Source organism: Peromyscus maniculatus, chromosome 9, assembly GCF_049852395.1.
Source record: "Peromyscus maniculatus bairdii isolate BWxNUB_F1_BW_parent chromosome 9, HU_Pman_BW_mat_3.1, whole genome shotgun sequence".
Classification (NCBI taxonomy): Eukaryota; Metazoa; Chordata; class Mammalia; order Rodentia; family Cricetidae; genus Peromyscus; species Peromyscus maniculatus.
In genome coordinates, this window is record NC_134860.1 from 58,776,987 (window position 1) to 58,797,846 (window position 20,860).

General features: G+C 44.9%; 1 protein-coding gene and 1 pseudogene across 2 annotated transcripts in view; both read left to right on the plus strand.

Annotated features, from left to right (window-relative positions):
• The window catches only part of Mipep (mitochondrial intermediate peptidase), a 148,049-nt gene extending 132,425 nt beyond the window's left edge, over positions 1-15,624 (plus strand). Inside the window, exon 19 of one of the 2 annotated variants that reach the window (XM_006986327.4) lies at positions 15,387-15,624. In XM_006986327.4, coding sequence (XP_006986389.2) covers positions 15,387-15,484 — 98 coding nt within the window. In that variant the 3' untranslated portion in view covers positions 15,485-15,624. Of the gene's footprint in view, positions 1-12,492; positions 14,370-15,386 lie in introns of those variants that run through there. The other variant, XM_076545140.1, reaches the window with a different exon arrangement.
• Positions 15,625-17,193: 1,569 nt separating this feature from the next.
• LOC121832434 (spermine synthase pseudogene) lies at positions 17,194-19,628 on the plus strand (annotated as a pseudogene).
• Positions 19,629-20,860: the final 1,232 nt, after the last annotated feature.

Consider the following 20,860-nt stretch of genomic DNA (forward strand, 5'->3'; position numbering starts at 1 on the left):
TTCCCCTACCCTCTGGTCCCTTAATAGGTACCTAACTGCCATGGTTATTAAGATTATCAAACACATATCCAAAGCATAAAAGCTGACATCCACATATATGACAAAACATGCAATATTTGTCTGTTTTGGGTCTAGGTTACCTTGCTCAGGATGATTGTTTCTATTTATCTGCAAATTCCATAATTGCATTTATCTTAACAACTGAATAATATTCCATTGTGTAAATGTGCCATATTTTTAGTATCCATTTATCAGTTGATGGATATCTAGGCTGCTTCCAATTTCTAGCTGTTATGAATAGAGCAGCAATGAACAATGGTGAGCCAGTATCTCTATGGTAGGGTATAGATTCTTTTGGTTATATGCCCAAAAGTAGCATAGCTGGATTTGGTGGTAGACCAATTTTCAAATTTTTGAGGAACTTCCACACTGAATTCCATAGGGACTATACCAGTTTGCACTCCCATCAACAATAAATGTTTCCCTTTCTTTACATCTGCCTAGCATGTGCTGTCCTGTGTTTTATTGATCAAGGCCATTCTAATAGGATGCAGTGTGTTGTTTCTGTTCTTTTTTAAAAAATAATTTGTTGATAATTGCTTTGCATCCTAATATGTGGTCAGTTTTGGAAAAGGTTCTTTGGGCCACTGAGAAGAAAGTAAATATACTTTCTTTATATACTTTAGTGTTTGAGTGAAATAGTCTGTAGGTATTTGATAGGTCCATTAGATTTATGACATTGTTGAACTTCAGCATTTCTCTGTTTTGTTTTTGTCTGGATGGCCTGTCTGTTGGTGACAGTGGAGAATTGAAGTCACCCACTACCAGTGTGTGAAAGTCAATCTATGATTTTAGCTATAGTAGTGTTTCTTTTAGGAACTTGGGTGCCCATGTGTTTAGTGCATAAGTGTTTAGAATTAGATTATCTTCTTGGTGGATTTTTCCTTTATGAGTATGTAGTTTCCTTTCTTATCTCTTCTATTAGTTTTGGCTTGAAATCTATTGTGTCAGCTATTAGAATAGCTATACATACTTGCTTCTTGGGTCCATTTGCTTAGAATACCTTTTCCATCCTTTTACCCTGTGATGTCTGTCTTTGATGACTAGGTGTGTTTCTTAGATACAGCAGAAGGACGGATCCTGTTTTCTAATCGAAACTGTTAGTCTGTGTCTTTTTGCTGGGTAATTGAGACCATTAATATTAATATGTACCAATGAGCAGTATTTATTGATTTCTGTTATTTTGTTCCTGTATGGCAGCCCCCTTCCTTTTTTTTTTTCTTTTGACCAACTGTCCTAGGGGTGTTTATTCCTTGTGTCTTCTTGAATACAGCTAATCTTTTCTTCAGACTGAAGTTTTCCGTCTAGTGCCTTCTGTAGATCTGGATTGGTAGATAGAAATTGCCTAAATTTGGTTTTATTGTGGAATGTTTTTCTTTCTCTGTCTATTGAATCACAATGTCAGTCAATAGTTATACTGGGTAAAGTAACCTGGCTTATCTGTGGTTCCTTGAAGTTTGTGGAACATCTGTCCAGGCCCTTCTGGCTTTCAGAGTCTCCCTTGCAGTGGTTCTCAACCTCCCTACTGCTGTGACCCTTTGATACAGTTCCTCATGTTATGGTGACTCCCAACCTTAAAATTATTGCTGTCGCTACTTTATAACTGTAATTTTGCTACTGTTATGAATCATAATGTAAATATCTGTTTTTCTAATGGTCTTAGGCTACCCCTGAAAGGGCCAATTGACTCCCCAATGGGGTTGCGACCCCCAGGTTGAGAATCACTGCTCCATTGGCAAGTTGGGTGTTATTTGAATGGGCCTGACTTTATATGTTACTTGGTTTTTTACCTTGCAGCTTTTTCTTTGTCCTGTATGTTTAGTGATTTGATTATTATGTGTCATAGACGGGGGTTTCTTTTTTGGTCCTGTCTATTTGGTGTTCTCTATGCTGCTTGTAGCTTGATAGGCTTCTCCTTCTTTAGATTGGAGAAATTGTCTTCTATGATTTTGTTAATAAAATATTTTCCATGCATTTGACCTGAGTTTCTTCTCCTTCCTCTATTCCTGTTATTTGTAGCTTTGATCTTTTCATAGTGTCCCAGGTTTTCTGGATATTTTGTGATTGGATGTTTTTTAAGTTTGAATTTTTCTTTGACTGGGGTGTTCAGTTCTCTACCTTGTCTCCAACGCCTGACATTTCTCTTCCATTCCTTCTACTATGTTGGTGAGGCTTGCCTCTGAGGCTTTTGTGTGGCATGCTGAGTTTTTCCTTTACATTTTCATTTCAGCTTGGGTTTTCTTTAGTGATTTTATTGTTTTGTTAAATTCTGCTTTCGTGTCTTGGAGTGTTTTTATTATTCCATTCAGTTGTTTTTGTTTTCAGTCTTCATTAAAGAAAGCCTTTATTCATATTTTCTTTAAGGTCCCTGAACATATTCATAATTGCTGTTTTGAAGTTCTTGTCTTGTGTTTCAGGTAAATTGCTTTTGACTGCCCAACACAATAGTATTTTTGCCTTCTGGAGGAGACTATTGTCTTGGTTGTTCATATTTGTGACATTTGTGCTGGGGTCTAAGCATCTGGAGTTAGGATGTTTGAAGTGATTCTTGGTGTAATAGCCAGTCTTACTTTTGTTGGGTGGGAGTTCTATCCTTTGGTTGCTGTTGCTGAGTCCTAGCCAAGTGTGGTGATGTAGGGTCCCTGGGTACCAGCCAAGCGTGGCAGGTGTGGGGTCCCTGGTAGAGAGCAGACCATTGAGAGGAGTCACAAAGAAATGTGACTAGATGGAGATGTGCTGGAAGGCAAGGCTGAGAGAAGCAGCAGGAAAGAGCTAGGGAACCCTGGGTTTGCACTAAGAGCCTAAGTCCCAGGAGAATGGAGGTAGGCTGGGAGGAGGGCCAGCAGGCTGAGGCCAGCCCATGGGTTAGGGACGGAGACACTGAAGTGAAGGACAAGAAGGAGGATGAGGTCTCCTGCCTGAGTCACAGCCTGGTGTAGCAGCTGTAGTAGAGGTTCTGTGCCTTGGTGGAATCACAGCGGAGTGGAGATGGGCAGAATTTGGAAAGCCTGAAAGAGATCGCCAGGAGTAACTAAGGGACCCTGAGTCAGGACCAAGAGCAGCTGTTCATTTTTGAGACAGGGTTTCATTCTGTAGTCTCTTTCCTCAGCTTCTCAGGGTTGGGACTGCAGGTGTGAGCCAGTATATGTAGCTCCCTCTCGATCTTTAATGGTCAAGTGACTGGAGTTAGCCAATTTTATTCACTTCATTGCTGAGAATTGAACCTGGGGCCTTGCACTTCCTGGCAAGCATGTCAGTGGCCTGCACTATAGACCCAGTTGACATCTGTTTTGCTAGGAAAGACTAGGAAAATTCCCTGGGAAAGTAACTTTTAAATAGGCAGAATTTTAACTTCATTTCTTTTGAACTTGGATCTCAAAATGTTTCCCTGGCTGCTTCTGAACTTGTGGGCCCAAGATATCTTCCTGCCTCACCCTCCAAGCACATGGGACTACATGAATGTGCCATTTTGCCCAGCTAGAATTTGAACTTCCTCACCTGTAAATGCTCTGTAAACTGTTGTCTGTGCTTTCACGCAGTGCCTGGGCCCACAGAGTGGGACAGGACTGATTATAAAGTAGCCCTGGAGAAGAGACAGTGAAGACACAGCCTCACAGGTCGCTATTGCTGCTGCTGCTGCTCTCAGCTTCCTGAAGCACAGTTGAGCACCTCATACTAACCTAGGGCCCCGGAAGCTCCTGCCCAAGTGACTTCAGACCTCCTGGGCTGTGTTTGCAGCAACTCTTGGGAAGCAGGCTCTCTCCACAGGAAGGCTGATGATGTAATCAGAGTGTACTGTGTACAGCATCCTGGGTACTTATCCTACTGCATAGGTCACGGAATAGGTGTGATGAGGTCTGATTGCTGTCCTAGTTCTTCAGGGCACTGAGTTCACCTTGAGGTGTGGAGTGGTCCCAGCACTGGCTGACTGAGCACCCCTCTGCTGCCTTCCTGAAGCTCCACCCTTATCCCTCCCTGTCTTCTTCGGCCTGCTTGTCACTTCCTGTTTTTGATGGTGCTTCTTTTGGTAGTTTCTTCTGAATTATAGAAGCTGTTACTTGTTGTATGCATTTGCCCAAGCCCTTCTATTGTAACATTTCAGAAAAGTGTCTGGGGTTTAGCTTATTTCAAAACTGAGATACCCCCAATAATATAGCTTCTGGCAAGCAGACTCAACCAGAAAAGTATACCAATGGTTCTATATTTTTATTATGTCCTCTGTAAAGTGCAAGACATTATAGTATACATCTATAATCCCAGCACTTAAGAGGCTAAGACAAAATATTGCAGATTCAAGGCCAGCCTAGACTACATACTGAAATTCTCTCTCATATATAAGGATAAGTAAGATTGGTTAGATGGTTCAAGTGGGTAAAGGACTTGCCATGTAGACCTGGTGACCTGAGTTCAATACCCTTAACCCACATAAAGATGGAAGGAAAGAACCAACTTCACACAGTCATCCTCTGACCTCTACATGTGTGCCATAGTGCACACACCACACATACAATAATAGTAAACACATTGTTTAAAACAGGTTAGATGCATGTACATTTTCAAAGTAGCATGTAGATAATATATTTCAATGCTGTGATTTCTTAGTGGGACCATCATAAAGCATTAACAATAGAATGCATATGTGATGTTCTCTGTGTATGTATGCATGTTCGTGAATGTAAAAGTGTGTGAGGGTGTGCATGGGAGGGGGCTTGCAGAGGTCATTGTCAACTGTCTTCCCTCATCATGTCCCCACCTTATTTTTGGAGACAGTCAGGGCTTTTCACAAACCAGCTAAAGTGGCTGGCTGTCAAGCCCAGGGATCCTCTTGTGCCCATCTGTCCCGGGCTGGGGTTACAAGCCCATGCCCCTATTGGGGATTACACTTGGGTCTTCATGCTTTTGTGGCAAGCATTTTACCACCTGGGGCATCTCTCTAGCCCCCAGATGGTATTGTTTTGGGAGGTGGGATTTGAGACAGGCTCTCTCTCTCTCTCTCTCTCTCTCTCTCTCTCTCTCTCTCTCTCTCTCTCTCTCTCTCTCAATCTGCCTACCTCTGTCCCCTGAGTACTGGGATTAAAGGTGTTCACCACTGTGCCCACTTCCCAGATGTCATTCTTAGTATGAGGTTGTGACTCTACATTATGGACAGTAACATTAGAAGAGCAGGTGTCATTTGCCAGGCGCTCTGATTGGAGTCCCGGTTTTCTTGCCCAGTACTCTTGAGGCCTTGAGCTTCTGAGTGGACTGATGCTGGGGATGCACCAAGAGAACACTTGGAACACTCGCCTACAACAAAGTACTCAGCACTTAGAGCAGATGGTAGCTGAAGAATTGAACTTGGCATCTGGAGAGCTGGCTCAGCAGTTGGGAGTGAATACTGCTCTTGCAGAGAACCTAAGTTAGGTTCCCAGCACTCGTGGCAGGTGGCTCACACCTGCCTGTAACTCCAGCTCAGGGAACCTAACACCTCTGACCTCCTTAGGCACCTGAACGCATGTGCACACACACATAAGCATAATTAAAAAGAAAATGACTCTTAAAACAATTTGAAGCTAGCATTTGCTTCCTGTTGGGAATATTGCCACAGAGCATTGGAAAAGGAAAATGTCCTCCAGCAATCATTACAAACTATCTTCTAGTGTATGAGTTTTTCAAGTATCTTAAAGGAAACTTTTCTGGGTGTAGTACAACCTTAATAATAATGAATTTAGGTTGTAAAATTGACATCATGCACACATTTCACACTAACGTGAGGTTTCCGTTAAAATAATAAATACCCTTATATACTGATTTTCAAGCATTAATGCTTTCTGTTGGCTCTTAGCTAATAGTCTGACTTTGTTTTTAGAGTCTAATGTGCAGGAGAGAGTTAGAAAAGGAGCAAAGGTGATGAGAACAGTAGCACTAACTACAGCTGAAAGCCGTGTTCAGGGTCTCTGACGTGCCGAGTGTTGTGTGCATTGCATATATTCTTTAATCCTTAGAGCAGTCCGGGCTGCTTAGTAACTCATTTGCCTGAGGTCACCTGGTAGCAAGGACAGAACTTGGATTTGACTGGAGCACTGACTCATCTTGCGTGGGCTGGTAATTCCTTCAGTGTCTTTTTTCAAGTTATCCCAGGCAGTCCTTGCTTTGGAAGTAGTTGCTTGCATGTCCCACTGTATTTTCCCCTTGTTCCTTTGTAATTTTTGGTGACTGAATTGCCTCATCAGAAATACACTGACACTGAAAAAGATGCTGTTGAGCTCTCCGAGACCAGTCTGCAAAGTGGTCCACCAGTTAGAAGGACACACCGCTCTCACTTTACCTACAGGGAAATGGCCTTCCAGGAAATTCAGATCTGCCAAGTATGAATGCAGGATGTGGTTCTTGAAGCATGCTCAGTGGTGGGACCCTCCTTTTCTTGAACAGCATTTACCCAAGAGTAAGTGAAGACACGTGTCATGACACCAGATCTAGAGCTGGGAACACGGGTTATGGCTCCGTTTCGGTAATAGAGGTAGATGGCAGCCCAGCGTAACAGCCAAGTCAATAGAATCCTTCTTTTTTGCTTATTCAGTTCTTCACCCAGCAGAGCCTCAGAAATAGCTGAGAGCTTTGTGGAAGGAAAAAAAAAATGAAAGAGAGCACCTGCGTTCTCAAGGCTGAGGCCTCACTTTTGTTCCGGGTGCTGAGTTTTTTAAGAGGGTGTGTCTTTATTTAATGTGTGGGCATGTTGGCCTGGGGAAGACATTGAGCTTCAAAAGGCAAAATGTTTTGTAACCCAGAAGTGTAATTGTGAGTAGAATTATTATATCTGATGATGAAATGAGACCTGACTAGTGTGCTCACAGCACGTGTGGGGTTGTGCTTGCCGGCCCTGCTTCCTTTGAGAGATGAACACAGCCCTAACCCCACGGAGATGCAGCCTGTTTGAACAGCGACAGATGCTAATGCCGCTTAGGGAGCAGGCCAGCTCTTCAGTTCAAAGGAAGAGAGGAACCTGACTTGCTGGCAGTTTACATGCTGGTGATGGTCTGATTTCCTCAGGAGCTGATGGTAGATAGTGGGGATCCACCTTCAGCCAAAGGTGTGGGTAGCCACCGCCTTATAGCAAGCAAGAACTTCAAAGAGGGGAAGGTGAGCCACACACTTGCCCCAGGCTTGGGAGAGACAGACTTGGAATGGGAATTCCAATCTCATAAAAGTCACTAAACAGCTCTCAGGCGTCAGGCAGCCTTTGTAGCTGAAGTTCCCAATGGGTCTGAACCGAGTTTGGCACATATAATTATTTTGGCATAAAAAAATAGCCATTAACCATTACAGAGGATTTTTAGAATTAGTCATGGTATTGAGGATGGCTGTTGAGACCTCCTCCTGAGTTCCTTAGTCTTTTTAAGGTAATCTGTTCTACTGTAATGTTGGGTTAGCATTTCATCCGATGAACCTCGTGCTGCAGTGTTTGAACTGTGGTCGAGTAAAATAATAGAAAATCGGCTGTGTGTGTTTGTGGGGTGGTGCACACATGAGCAGTGGCCAGAGATCAATATTAGGTGTCTCCATCTGTCACTGTCCATCTCATTTTTTGAGACAGGGTCTCTCACTAAACCTGAAATTCCGCAATTCAGAAAGGCTGGATTCCGGCCAGTGAGCTCCAGGGACCCATCTGTCTCTGTCCCAGGCTTTTCTGTGGACTCTGAAGACCTGAACTTGTATCCTCACACCTGTACCACCGGAGGATTTTTCCAGCCCCAAACCCAGCATTTTAACCATTTCAGCTTACTGGTCAGAAGCGTTTGCATTTACAAGATTGTGTGATGTCCCCAGTGTCCATTTCTAGAATTTTCTCATCACCCCAGTGATATGTTCTTAAGAAATCTCTTATTATAGCTATATCAGGTCATCAATTGGGGTGACTTTAGTAACATCTTTTTGTTACTTTGTTTACTTTATTAAGTGGTTAGCTATCTCAGTTTTTTTTTTTTTTTTTTTTTTTTTTTTTTTTTTTGAGCAGACAGCAAGAAGCAGAAAAAAGTAAAATAAGCAATGATTCATGAACTGGATAATTACCTTGTGATTATAAGTTTTGGGGTAATAACCTAAATACTTAATCATAGAGCCGTGTCCTGAAATTCAGCTTGTGCAAAAATAATGAGCAGCCTCATCCGTCAACTCTTGAACTGGGAGGTAGGTTTTCAGACCCCTGAGGCTGAGGGTTACTGTTACAGTTAGTAAGCATTTTCCTGCATTAAACGTAACCTTAATCTGTGTGACAGTCTAGCAAAAGAGGTGACCTTAAGCCAGTTTCCTAAACGTCAAGGCTATTAAACTCTGGCGTTTTTGCTTTTCCTTGGTTGCTTCTGGCAGAACCGAGGCTTAGGGACATTAGGTGCCTGGCCCAAAGCCCTTATCCAGTTGATCAGCCAAGGCTAACCACTTACCAGAAGCTCGCTCTAATGTTGGAAGACATTGCTTTGTTAGAGACCTCCAAAGTATACTTAGAAAAGGAAGAATGTATTTTTTTTTTCTCCCTGCTCCTCTTTCATGTGCTTCAAAAGAAAATGCCCACATAGAAGAAGAAAAATAGGCTGTCATCTTAAGTTACAAAATGCCATGTGAAACCAGGTAATGTCCCATTCAGCCCCACACCCAAGCTTGCCCAGCAGCTCCTAGTTAGATGGTAGTTCCTGGGTTGATTTTCCTTCCTAACTGGCCTGCTGGCCTGACAGCTCATTTCCTTTTGGAGCTGGAGGCTCCTATCAGTTCACCAGATTGTCCCTAAGTAAGTGATAGATAAGTGGGAACTGGTCCTTTGGGATTTAATCAGCTGAGGTGGAAGTGTTTTGGCAGCTATTGTAAAGATCCAACGGGCTGTTTGTCCCGCTGTCTTGGCCTCTGAACACTGGCTCTCCTGATGTTATCAGACCATCAGAGCTCCAGGGCCTTCTGTCTCCCGGAATGCACATCCACCCCACAAACTACTCCTGCACCCACAAAGCCCACAACAGAAATGTTCTCGCCTGACTTGATAAGCGAAGAACCGGTTCTTCACAGGTGAGGGTAGAGAACAGAGATTAGCCTTCAGAACTTGCTCACCTGTCACCTGGACCTTCCTCCTCACAGAAAAGCAGCACCATCTGAGTAAAAATTGTCTTCTGCATGCAGACCATGCTCACCAGTTACCCCGAAACTCTCCAAGCCCCTTAGGCCTCATCAACTCTTGTAAATAGCTTGTGAACTGACTTTGTATTAGCTGGCAATATTTGTGACAGAGGCAACTCCTGACTTCCTAAAGAAAGACAGGTGTTGTTGAACTGTGCAGAAGAAGCTATAGAGCGAGTGGAGACATGCAGATGGGCCTGGGCGTGAGCAGTGGGGGCCCTGGAGTGTTCTCAAAGATGCCCGAGGACAACCCGGACAGCTTAGCTGCAGGCATCCTCAGTCCCTTTCTCAGCTCAGGCTCCTTCTGGAAGCCCAAAGGGTAGGGAGGGTACATGAACTTAGTGTTTGGGCAGAGAAAACCCAATTCTGGAGACTCTGACTCCTATGCAGCAGCCATCCACTCTACTGAGCATCACTCATGAATACTCATGGCACTCCCCAGACCCCAGTGTGTGTACCCACCAGTGAGGCCTTCCCATGGGGTGGTGACTCGGGCTCCTGGACTGAGGTGTGCTTGTAGTGCTCACATACACAGAACAAGCCCGTGGACAAGGAAAGAACCATGCAAGAAGGGTTTCTGAGCTTTCATGCCCAAGTCACCCGAGCACTGCTCTCCAGCCTGCTCCTGCTCATTGCTCTGTCTCCTGCTGCTTTGTTTTCCTAAACAAAAACACGGTTCAGCCCTTCCCCAGAGCCCTCTGACCTGGCCTGCCCAACTCCTGCACACATTTTTAGGCATTTTCATAGAAATCCATTTGGCCATTTTAGGTGCATTTTCAGCTACCTTGTCCTTGCTCTGGGAACTTGGCATTTGATGTCCCAAACAATTCTGGTTTTTTGTTTTTTGTTTTTCTGATTGTGATTGTTTCCTGTTATTCTTGGGAAGTTCTTTCATGGTTTAAATGGGTGTACATCTTTCGTGCCTAGCCATTTTCAAGGGCAGCCTCCAGTTGAGGACAGCTGCCTCTCATTTTCAGGTTTAATGTCCTCTGGTCTCTGTCCACTGGAGCAAGATGCAGATCCCAGGACACTAGTTTTGATGCAGGGTCTGGGGGCCCAGGACCAAGCATTTGTGTTTCTTGAGCTAGGCATGTAGCTCATGGGAGATCCCTTGCCTGGTATGCAAGGGCCCTGGATTCAACTTATCCAGGACTACAAAAACAAAAAGTAATGTTACATTTCTAACATGTTCCCAGAGTGACACCAGTAAGGTTGTTCTCACCTCTTAAAAGTCACTATTCCTATAAGACAGAGTCACTGGACTTAACATCTTCCTTATAGTAGGGGATTTCTTTGTTAGTCTGTAGTTCACATTGGATTCTCTGGCATAAATATCAAAAATGAATCAACAGTGGATGGAAAACCCCTTACAAAGGCTCTCTCTATAGTTTCTTCATTGATCTTCCTTTGTCTTCCACTAAACTTCTGCACTGAATTTATTGGACATCTTTGTTTGGTGTTGAACAATCTATGAACTAGATTCAAAGGGGAGATGTAACTCTTTAACTTCTCTTTCAAGGCTTAAATGAATTCTAATGTTTTTAATTGCCGGTAATCCCCTGCGTTCCCTAACCCATACACAAACCATTTCACCCCAGGCACTTAGTAAAGGAGCCAGAGCAAGATTCTGCCTCTGCAGGGCTGACTGGTTCAGAAGCGTACACATGCCAGCTGCCAGGCAGCTGCTTTCAGCCATGTTTGCAAATAGAAGCATTAGCTGTGTACCCAGAAGGGCATTCAAGGGACTAAAGACTGCAGGCGCCACTGTGTTGATGTCTTAAAGGTCTGGCTAGATCGCATATGTACTGTATTGTACAGTCACAGCACATGCGTGTGCTTGCACATACGCTATATACCTCATCCTGGAGCGAATAAGGACTCTTCTTGGTGTGCATGTTTAAGTAGCATTCCCCCAATAAGGCTTCTATTGCAAGGACTTGTCACAGATACGTGAGGCTACCCAGAAAATACCCAGAGGCTCCAAATTAGTAGGTGCTTTACCCCCCTATGTATAAGACAGTCCCAGCCACAAACAAGCATTCAGCATGTGCCCTGATGGGATGAGGCCTTGGATCGTGGACTGTCCATCCTAGTCTCCTGAGTGTTCCATTGTGGCCATCACCAGCCTGCTGCCCTGCCAACACAAACCAGTTTGTTCTGTCTCTGTCTCCTTGGAGGTAGTCACAGTAGACTGCTCCTAGTGTCCTCTAGAGCAGCAGCGTGCTGCCAAAACCTCGTGGGTGTTCTGCCTGGGAACAGTGCGTTTGTTGTACGTAGGGTCATGTGCAACATCAAGAAACTGGAAACATCCAGGGTTTCTCCACATATATATCACATCAAGGATGCTGATCATCTAAACATGGCCATTTTAGGATGGATATTGTCTCACAGAATCAGAGAACCTGAAAACTGTGTCCTAGTACCTAAAGAGCATGAGTTCTGAATTCAAACTCCTAGGGTTCAAGAAAACCAACAGAAACCATGTGAACTGGATGGCTTCTCCTCTAGTTGAAAGGTCTGTCTCTGGTAGGTGGTCAGCCTTGAAACCATAGACACACAACAGCAGACTCAGGAGGTTCTGTTAATATGTACTTGTGCATACAGATACACATGTATGTGTATAACAAATATAATCAAAGAAAAAGAGGCTAACAACTTGAGAGTGGAGGGGCGCACATGGGAGGGGTGTGAGGGATGGTGACTGGGGGGAACTGGAGGGAGGAAAGGGGGGGAGAAATGATGCAATTCTATTTCAACTAAAAACATTAAAAATAAAATACATTAAAGAGAGAGAGAGAGTGTGCCAGGAGGTTATTGCCCTTAACATCATGCCTGGCACTCAGTACCCTCTCCATTTGAATGGCTGTTCCCTAGCAAGCCCATCTACCCCTGTGAGCCATCTCTGCCTCCACTCTTTATAGTCCAGTGTCAGCAGTCACGTAGAGAGTGGAACATGGAAACCTGCTGCTTCAACCGTCAGTTCTGGAATCCATTTGATAGCATAATTTATTTCGTTAGGCCCAGGGTCATTGCCCTGTGTTTCAAGGTTGTTAAACAAGGTACTAGAAGTAGACCAGCAAAGACGCAGGTGTTCTGGCTTATGCTGTCTTTTGTTGGCCAATTTGCCTCTCAGGTGAAATGAAAAAAAATTAATTGAAACATTCTTACTTACTGGCTCGTTGGATATTGCATGACCCTGAAGATGGTCAAGTACTTGAGACTCGGTGGTGTCCTGGTTTCCTGAACACAGTCGGACTTTCTTTTCTTGCCATTGTCATTTTCTCTTTTCAGTTGTGAACACGGTCCTCATTTGTTTGCATCCATGTCCCCCATGGTGATTTCCACAGAGAACTGTGCTGTCGGCACTGCCCAGCCCCGGGTCTCCAGAAACTACAGACTACTGTCGCCCTTTCCACATTAAGACTGAAAGACAAAGGGAACATTTTTGACAATTTTTTTTTTCAAACACAAGTGTTCCTAGAGGTTTTTAGGTAGGTAAATAGACACTGTTTCAGTTTGCTTTCTATTGCTGTGATGAAACACCAACCAAAACAACATAGGGAAGGAAGTTTATTTCTCCCTTAGCTTGAAGTCCTTCATGGAGGGAAGTCAGGGCAGGAACTCCAGGCAGGAACTGAAGCAGAGACCACGGAAGAACGGAACTGACTTGCTCCTCTGGCTCACGTTCATCCAGCTTTCTTACAGCTCTCAGGGTGGCACTGCTCACGGTGGTCTGGGCTTTCCCACACCTATCATTAATCAAGACAGTGCCCCCACAGACTGACCTACAGGACACTCTGGTGGTGGCATGTTCCAGTTGAAGTTCCCTCTTCCCAGGTGACTCTAGCTTATGTTGAGTTGACTAAAAACTAACCAGGACAGATAGCTATGAGGGCCAACTTTCGTTTTTCTTATATGTGGAACTGTCTGAAACCTTGGGTTTGTCTTTAGTTCTCTGTAGAGTCAGTTCATGTTGATACTTGTAAAACACTTCAGGGGTGGATATGATCCTTTGATTGGATCTGTTGTGTGCCCAGCAGCTACTTTTTCTGATCCTTCAAGTCCCAAGTTCTTCATACACTTTCATCTTTAACAATCGCATTACAAACAAAATCATCAAACTTCACAAAAATTTTTGAGGAAAACCCAAGCTGTTTGTATTTCTCTCTTGTTGCCACAGTCACTGTTTGAGATGCAGGAATGGTGTAGGATAGGCAGTTGGCACAGGATGGTATCTCTGTTCCGAGGATGAGACCAGGTCACATTTATGCTGGCAGATTGTTGAGTTGAAATGAACCACTTCAAAGACACAGGATGGTCATACTTACCTGTTAGGTTGGCTCTGAATAAACGTTTTTACCCTCTGACCATTACAGCCATTTAATTATAAATAAGCAGTTATGTAATCATAGAAATGTTTCAGATATTAAAATGTATAATTGATAGAAAGCCATGTTTAAAGATTTCCTACAAATGGGCTTTGCATCAAGAAAGCTGGTACCCAGGGAAGTCATGTGCCCTGCTCTCCAGTCAGGAATCTACCTACAGCACCAGCTGCATCTGGAAGGTACGGGACAGACAGACCCTGCCGCTGGAGTGGCCATTGGAGACCCAGGACCCTGCACTGGCAGCATAGCTGAACAACCAGGGTAGCGCCACTTTCATCCATGCGGGTGTTTTTCCTGAAGAAGAACATGGAGCTTTGAATTTCAGCTGTATAAATAAAGGCACCACAGTGTCATTTTCTGTCCGGGTTTTCTCAAGATGGAGCTGTTTAAATCTGAATGTGAAAGAGAATAAAAACACTCTCATCTGTAGCTCATTCTCAGCCACAGCAGCCCAGTTAGCAGATTCCGCATATTGGGAGCTGGTTTTACTTACTGCGTCTCACCCCGTGTCCAGTGCATGGTAGAGTGACTCCATTCTGTCTGTAGATCTGAACCATCCCTGCCTTCCTAGGTCTTCTCACTGATGACTGCAGCCCAGCCATCGGCACGCGACTCTTCTCTGCTACTCACATTGGCCTGTGGTTGTCCATGCAGTCTTGCTCCTCCTGTACCCAGTTGGGTTCTTCTTCTGGTCCTCTGCCACTGGTTCAGAGCCTCAGGTTGTCCCCCTAAGGCTCTTCCAGCCTCACCCTACACACCTAGACAAGCCAGTGGACAACAGACACTTTTGTAGGTTCCCACTATTGTGCCTCTCCCCTAAAAGGCACAAGTTTGAACTAAGTGTTCTTTTTTATTGGTAATTTTTAATTATTTGTGTTAATTTTTTGAGATTATAATTACATCATTTCCTCCTTCCAAACCCTCCCATATATCTCTCCTTGCTCTGTTTTCAATTCATGGCATCTTTTTTCATTGTTGTTACATATATATATTTCTAAATATAACCTGTTCCATTTGTATAATGTTACTTGTATGTATGTTTTCAAGGCTGACCATTTGGTATTAGATAATGGTAAAATTTTTTAGCCATCTCCATTGTTCTATTCAATTAACTCGCGCACACAAATGTAACTTGAATTATTATCCAGATAGAGAACAAAACCATCATTCTAGAACATTCTCTCATGCCCTATTCCCTGTTGCTTAGGCAGCTATACCACTCAGTTTTCACGAGACCCTTTTTAAACTTCACATAACAGACTGCATTAGCTGTCTTCTGGATGAGGCAGCTTTCACTTGGGGTGGGCTCTTGAGACCATCGGAGTTTCTGCAGATCTGAGTCGTCTTCCCTTCTGGTGTTGAGAGAAATCTGGAGGGACTCAGATGCAAGATTTCCGCAAAGGAACTGACATCTCATTGGGTTTGAAGTGTATAGGGTGTACTTAAAACCCCACCAATAATCAAACTGACTGAAATTCTAAATTACCCTGGTCAACAGTAACTCAAAAATTCTATCTGGTAACATCATCATTCCAAGTGGACACTGGTATCTACAGAAACAGAATTTCTTGGGAAATGCATTTAGGCCTAAAGTCTCTAAGGCAGATGTTGCTTAAAGACTAAAATGCTTTAAAGTCATGAACAGCTGCAGGTCACATGCTGCCTGTGACTTTTTAGGTAATGTCCTCTCGTGTGAGGCTGTAGAGCAGCCTCTGGTTTTCAAGGCACGGTGTCAGGGATTTGCCCTGCCCCTGGTGTCTCCGAGTGCTCACGTGACACTTGTTGCTCTGGTTACAGGCATGCTGCAGAAGTGCCCCTCCATTGATGACTTGGTGGATGCCCTCGTTTCTGACTTGAATCTGGACTTTGAAACTTTCTTCATGGATTCTCAATAGCAGAAGCATGGCTCATGTGGATAAGAGTGTCACCAGATCCCACAACTCCAAAAGCTCCATCCAACTTCAGTTCACTGAGGAAATATTTTCTGACAAGCCTTAAATTGAGGGAACTTGGAATAAAGAATGTGTTTGAATTACACGGTGTCTCACCTGCTTGGCAGAGTTTTGAGCATTTTTGTAGTCTATTTGTGAACCACAGAAGTTCTAATTATAGAGTACCAAGGGTTCCCAGCTTGGTGGCTGTGTCCAGACTGCTGCCTTTCTGTTGATCTCTAATTGAGTGCACTAGGAACTCTGCAGAAAGCTAAACTGTTGCAAGTTAGGACAATTTGAAGAGTTCTCAAAAAGATCCCGCCTGCTTTTTAAAGGAAGACTACCCTTTCTGGAGACCTATCCTTGGACAGTCCGCTGCAGCAACCAAGAAGCCGTACTAGGTGTTGGCACTGACATGCAGTCCTTCCTAGTGTTCAGGTGCCAACCAGTGGGCTCAGAACTGGGAGGACTTGAACTCGGGCTTTGCAGCCTTGACTTGGAAGAGACCATTAGTGAGGTATATGAAGGTCAAGCAGTGAGCACATAGGAAACGGTTCGAACCTTGACGGTCATTCCCCAGAACCCACAGCTCTCTGTGGGTGCCCAGTGACTGCTGCATGTTACAAATGTGAGGAAAGAAATCGTTTCATGGACGTCAAGTGTTTTCCCCACCATTAAAGTCAAGCAGCTAAGTGTAGCTCTTCACTCTAAAATGCTGTCTGGGAATACCTCTTCCAGCTTCTCACTGAGTGGCCGGTGACAGCAGAAAGGAGAGTCCCCAACCTGAGGCACATTCCCTGCACTCAGACTCTAGAAGCTTCCTACAAGCTCATCAGACAAAAAGGTGTCCTTGGTACTTGCTGTCCTGAGCCTCTGCAGGAAGGTGCTAGCTACCCTTCTCACCTGCCTACAAGTGCACGTCCAGATCTGGATTAATGGGAAAGGAAGAGCTTGGCTCTCGGAGGCCAGCTTCCTCATAGCTAGGATGATGTGGCAGTGTCCTGTCTGAGCCTCCTAGGAAGCACCTGGGAGCCTGTTTAGAGCCTGCCAGGAGTAATCAAAGCAGGAGGATGGGTTGGGTGGTGTTGGTGATGGAATGGGCTCCAGTGCCAATGCCTGGCAGGGGTGGAGCCAAATCCCACCCTGTTTGTTCTCCTTATCTGATTTGAGTACAGATCTGATCCTTGTAGACTTGCACTCACAGATGCCAGCTCTGTTCTGGGAAATGTCCCGGGATTCATCAAGCTGCTGTCAGCTGCAGGGCCATATGAAGAGGTGCTGTAACAGGCTCTATGGTGTCACTGGGGTGCCAAGTCCTGTGTCTTCATCAGCGTTACTTTTACTGGAAACATGGACTAGTCTGGGGAGTTGAGGCAGATTGTGGAAGACAAGGCTAGGCCGCTTTAAGAGGGCTGTTAGAGCTGCTAACTAACCATGGGAAGAAAGCCTGCCCAAGTGAGGATACTGGGAGGACCAGTCAGAGGGAAGGGAAGGAACCGAGGAAAAAGGAGGGCCCTGGGGTCCTATAAAATGTCCCCCTGAGCCCTCCTGGTTCTCTGAGGCTGTCATTCACATTCTCGGTGCTTTGGTGTTGCCTACACACAGTTCTGTGTTCACCCCACAGAACAAACATTGGTACCCCAATCATCCCTCATCCCACAATTTCCACACCTATGGGGGCTCAACTAGGATTTGAAGACCGACCCAAGATCGAGATAACTGGCCGAAAATCACGATGGAGGACTCTAGTTGGATGACTGACAAATCCAGCCCTCCAAGCAGCCTCCTGGAAGGAGAGGACCTCTGCCTGTGGTTAGCATAGCCACGTCGCCCAGCCAGCCCCTCTTGTTTCTTGGAGGACTGATGAAAGTAGGGAGCTTGATCTTTGGGGGACTAATGGCTTTGAGCTCATAAAGCTAAACAGAGTTGCTGCACTCCCCAGTAATTGAAGGAATCAGGGTAGGGTCATACTGCCCCTCCCAAACTAAGGTATAGTCCACCATCCTAGAGGAAATAGGCACACTGTAAGATGTCTGGTTGATTTTTTTTGTCTCCATAATGGTTGGGCAACTTTCTTTATGGAAGCTTGGACATGCTCTATGAAAGATTAATACCCCCTGATGGACCATCAGTACCTTATCCAGACCCTCCCAACTGCCCCTGCTGCAGTCCCTTTCCTCTTGGTTTATTCCTTGTCTTAGGGTTTTCTATTGCTGTGAAGAGACACCACGACCATGGCAACTCACATAAATAAAAACATTTAATTGAAGTGGCTCGCTTACAGTTTCAGAGGTTCAATCCATTATCACCAGGAGGGGGAGCATGGCAGCAGGCAGGCAGATGTGGTGCTGGAGCTGAGACTGCTACATCTGGACTCAGAGGCAACAGGAAGTCACCTGACTATCACATTGAGTGAAACTTGAGAAAAAAGAGACCTCAAAGTCCTCCCCCATAGTGACACACTTCCTCCAACAAGACCACACCTCCTAATGGTGCCACTCCCTTTGGGGACCATTGTCTTTCAAACCACCACATTCTGCATTACCAGTCTCCCCTTTTCCCAGTGTGCTTTTTCACCTCAGTCATTGCCCACTTTACCAGTTTTAGACCTTTTCAACAAGACCAAAGAAGTTACAAAGTGGAGACGGTACTGTTAGAGAAGCTAATAGCCTTGACAGCTTCCAGATCTGCATGAGGCGGTGTCTGACGGCCTCTGAATATGGGCATGTCCTCCCATGACTGGACACTCCAGGGGCCAGAGGAGACTTATCTCAGTCTTTCGATGACAAACCCCTGCAAGCTCAGTGTTAATCAGCTTCTTTACCTCTTAGACCCCCTTCTCCAAGAAGTAAGATGCCACATCTTTTAAGTGATGGTGTTAACAAAGATATTTGGGCTATAATCAGAACCATGGGAAACCAGGGCCCAGGGGCCTCTTGGGCATAAAAGGAGGGAAGTCGGGAGTTGTTGGGAGCTGAGCCATGCAGAAGTCCCATTCCTCAGTCCTCCCCTTGGGGACAGAGCAGACCATACTAGCTGTCCCCTGTGGTAGGCTGGAGCTGCCCCTACAGAGGTGTTCATTTGGCAGATGATTTGGTCTTTTGGGCCATCATAAGCAGTGGTAAAAAGATTACACTGACTGGGATGTGCTGATTCTGAGAGGCAGAGGTGGCTGTTGGGTTAGGGTGTGGCATGTTATGTGAAATAGTCAAAGTGAAACTAAAGATGGCCCCTGTGGTAGAGACCGATCGATCCAGTGCCCGATGGATGTAAGAAATGTATGTGAAGAATATGGGTGGGGAAATGCCTTAGACTTAAAGGAGACTGCTGTCGGGTTCTCATAGAAGACTGCACTCCAGTACTGAAGAGGTATACCAGAGGAGGAAGAGAGTTTGGTTGTATGGTTAATGATTTGGTAGCTGTCCTGAGTGGGAGTTTCACAAACTGATTCTTGGCCTGTCAATGAAAGTCCTGAAACAGGAGGCGAAACGCTTCACACAGGGGAACTGTGTCAACAGAGCCCCGCTGCTCAGTGAAGAACAGCTGAGGTGCCAGCACTGTCCTGTAGACATCTCAAAGATTGTCTGTGTCCCTTCATAGTTGGAACTGTGAGATTTTTATACTGTTTGGAAGAAAGCTATGCTTTCAAGATGAGCATCCCCTGAAGATATGTGCTGCAAGTCACCTTCCCGACCTCCTCCATGTGCCGTGTATGCCATCAAATGAGTAACCAATTGTGAATTCCTTCGTGTGTGTCTGTGTGTGTGTGTATTTTTTATTTTAAAAAAAAAAGGCCAGTGGGAAAATATATATTTTAAAGAATGACAGTGTTAATTTTTGAAGTCACACAGCAAAGACTAGGAAATGCACCAACCCCCTAGAATGTGATTTTATTATCTTTTTTCTCTGTGTGGGGTTTTGGGGTTTAGTTTTGGTTTTTAGTAGACCTTCAATTTTGACATGTGGAGGAATGAACATCATTGTTTTGTTTTGGAGAGTTCTTGATAGTGTTTCCCCTACACACACCCAAATTGACTTAGATGTTAAAATTTGGTGCTTTTAATGGTTTTTAAAAATTGAATTAGTAGTGATTCCATTAAAAAAAAAAAACAAATATGCTGGAGGCTTGTCTTTTGGTGGTTCTAGGTCCTTTTAAGCTAACAATAGGTAGTACCCATTGTGGCCTGTTTCTATGGAGGCACATGAACTATAGGGGAGCTCCAGAAAGAACAGAGAGCTCTTAGAAGTTGAGATCTGATATGTGATTGCCAGCTAGGTTACACTGATGGTTAAGATCATTCTTAATAGGTTTCTCCACTGATGCAGTTAGCCAGATCAAGCCAAATTGAAAAAGTAAAAGAGCAGGTTTATTTGAGCAAATCAACTCCCAGTGAGTCCTCCAGCCCCAGAGATCAGGGCTAGAGAAGTCACACCCCCAAACTGAAGCAGGGAGCTTATATAGCCTGAAGGAGAGGGATGATGACATGTTCACCACAAGCTGGGTTTGTGCCCAAGTGGGGTCAAAAGCTGAACATTTTAGGTGGGGACTTGGGCAGCTGGCAACTTCAGGGGAGGAGCTGCTGTAGCTGCCAAGAATGTCTATCACTGTTACGACACTATATGGGAATGCAAGGGCCCCAGTTCTCTCCCCAGCCTCACTCACCAAGATCCTGCCTCTGGGAGACACTTATGATCCGGGCCATTTCTTCCATCAACACCCGTGGTTCACCTGATCTTCCTATGACTTCCTGAGATGAATCTCCTACCTAGGGTTCCACAAACAGTGGGGAGAAGCGCAGAATGCAATAGAAGGCAGGGTGGCAAGTTGGAGGGTCAGAGAGGAGAGTGGTACAGTGAACCTGATGAGATGGGGGAGGAGCCAGGAAATCCTGCCAGACAGATTCTGAGGTCACCCCCAGGAGTCAGGCTGAGGTCAGGTACCCATGCTGATGCAAGCCCCAGGGCAGCAGTTACAGGTGGTCTGCAGAGAAAGAAATGAATATTCCTGGCATCAGGTTGGTCCTGATGGAGTCCCTTTGTGTAAACTCCTGCACTGACATTGACCTCAGCAGGTCACAGGGGCGGTGATGGGAAGGAGTGATTTCTAGGTCTCTGATCCCAGAAGAAGTGCAGCCACCCTGAAGTGACTGGAAGGTTAATAGAAGGAAGGAGCAGGTAGCCCAGGCTACCCAGGCAGAGGAAAACATGAAATCCAACATGGGGGTGAAATCCACAGATTCTGGATCCACAGTGAGTTGGAAACTGTGTGCCCCTCTCCTCCTTCAAAAGCTCCTTGGTTTCTCTGGGCCCCAGCTACCTTATCCATAGATAGGATTAAAA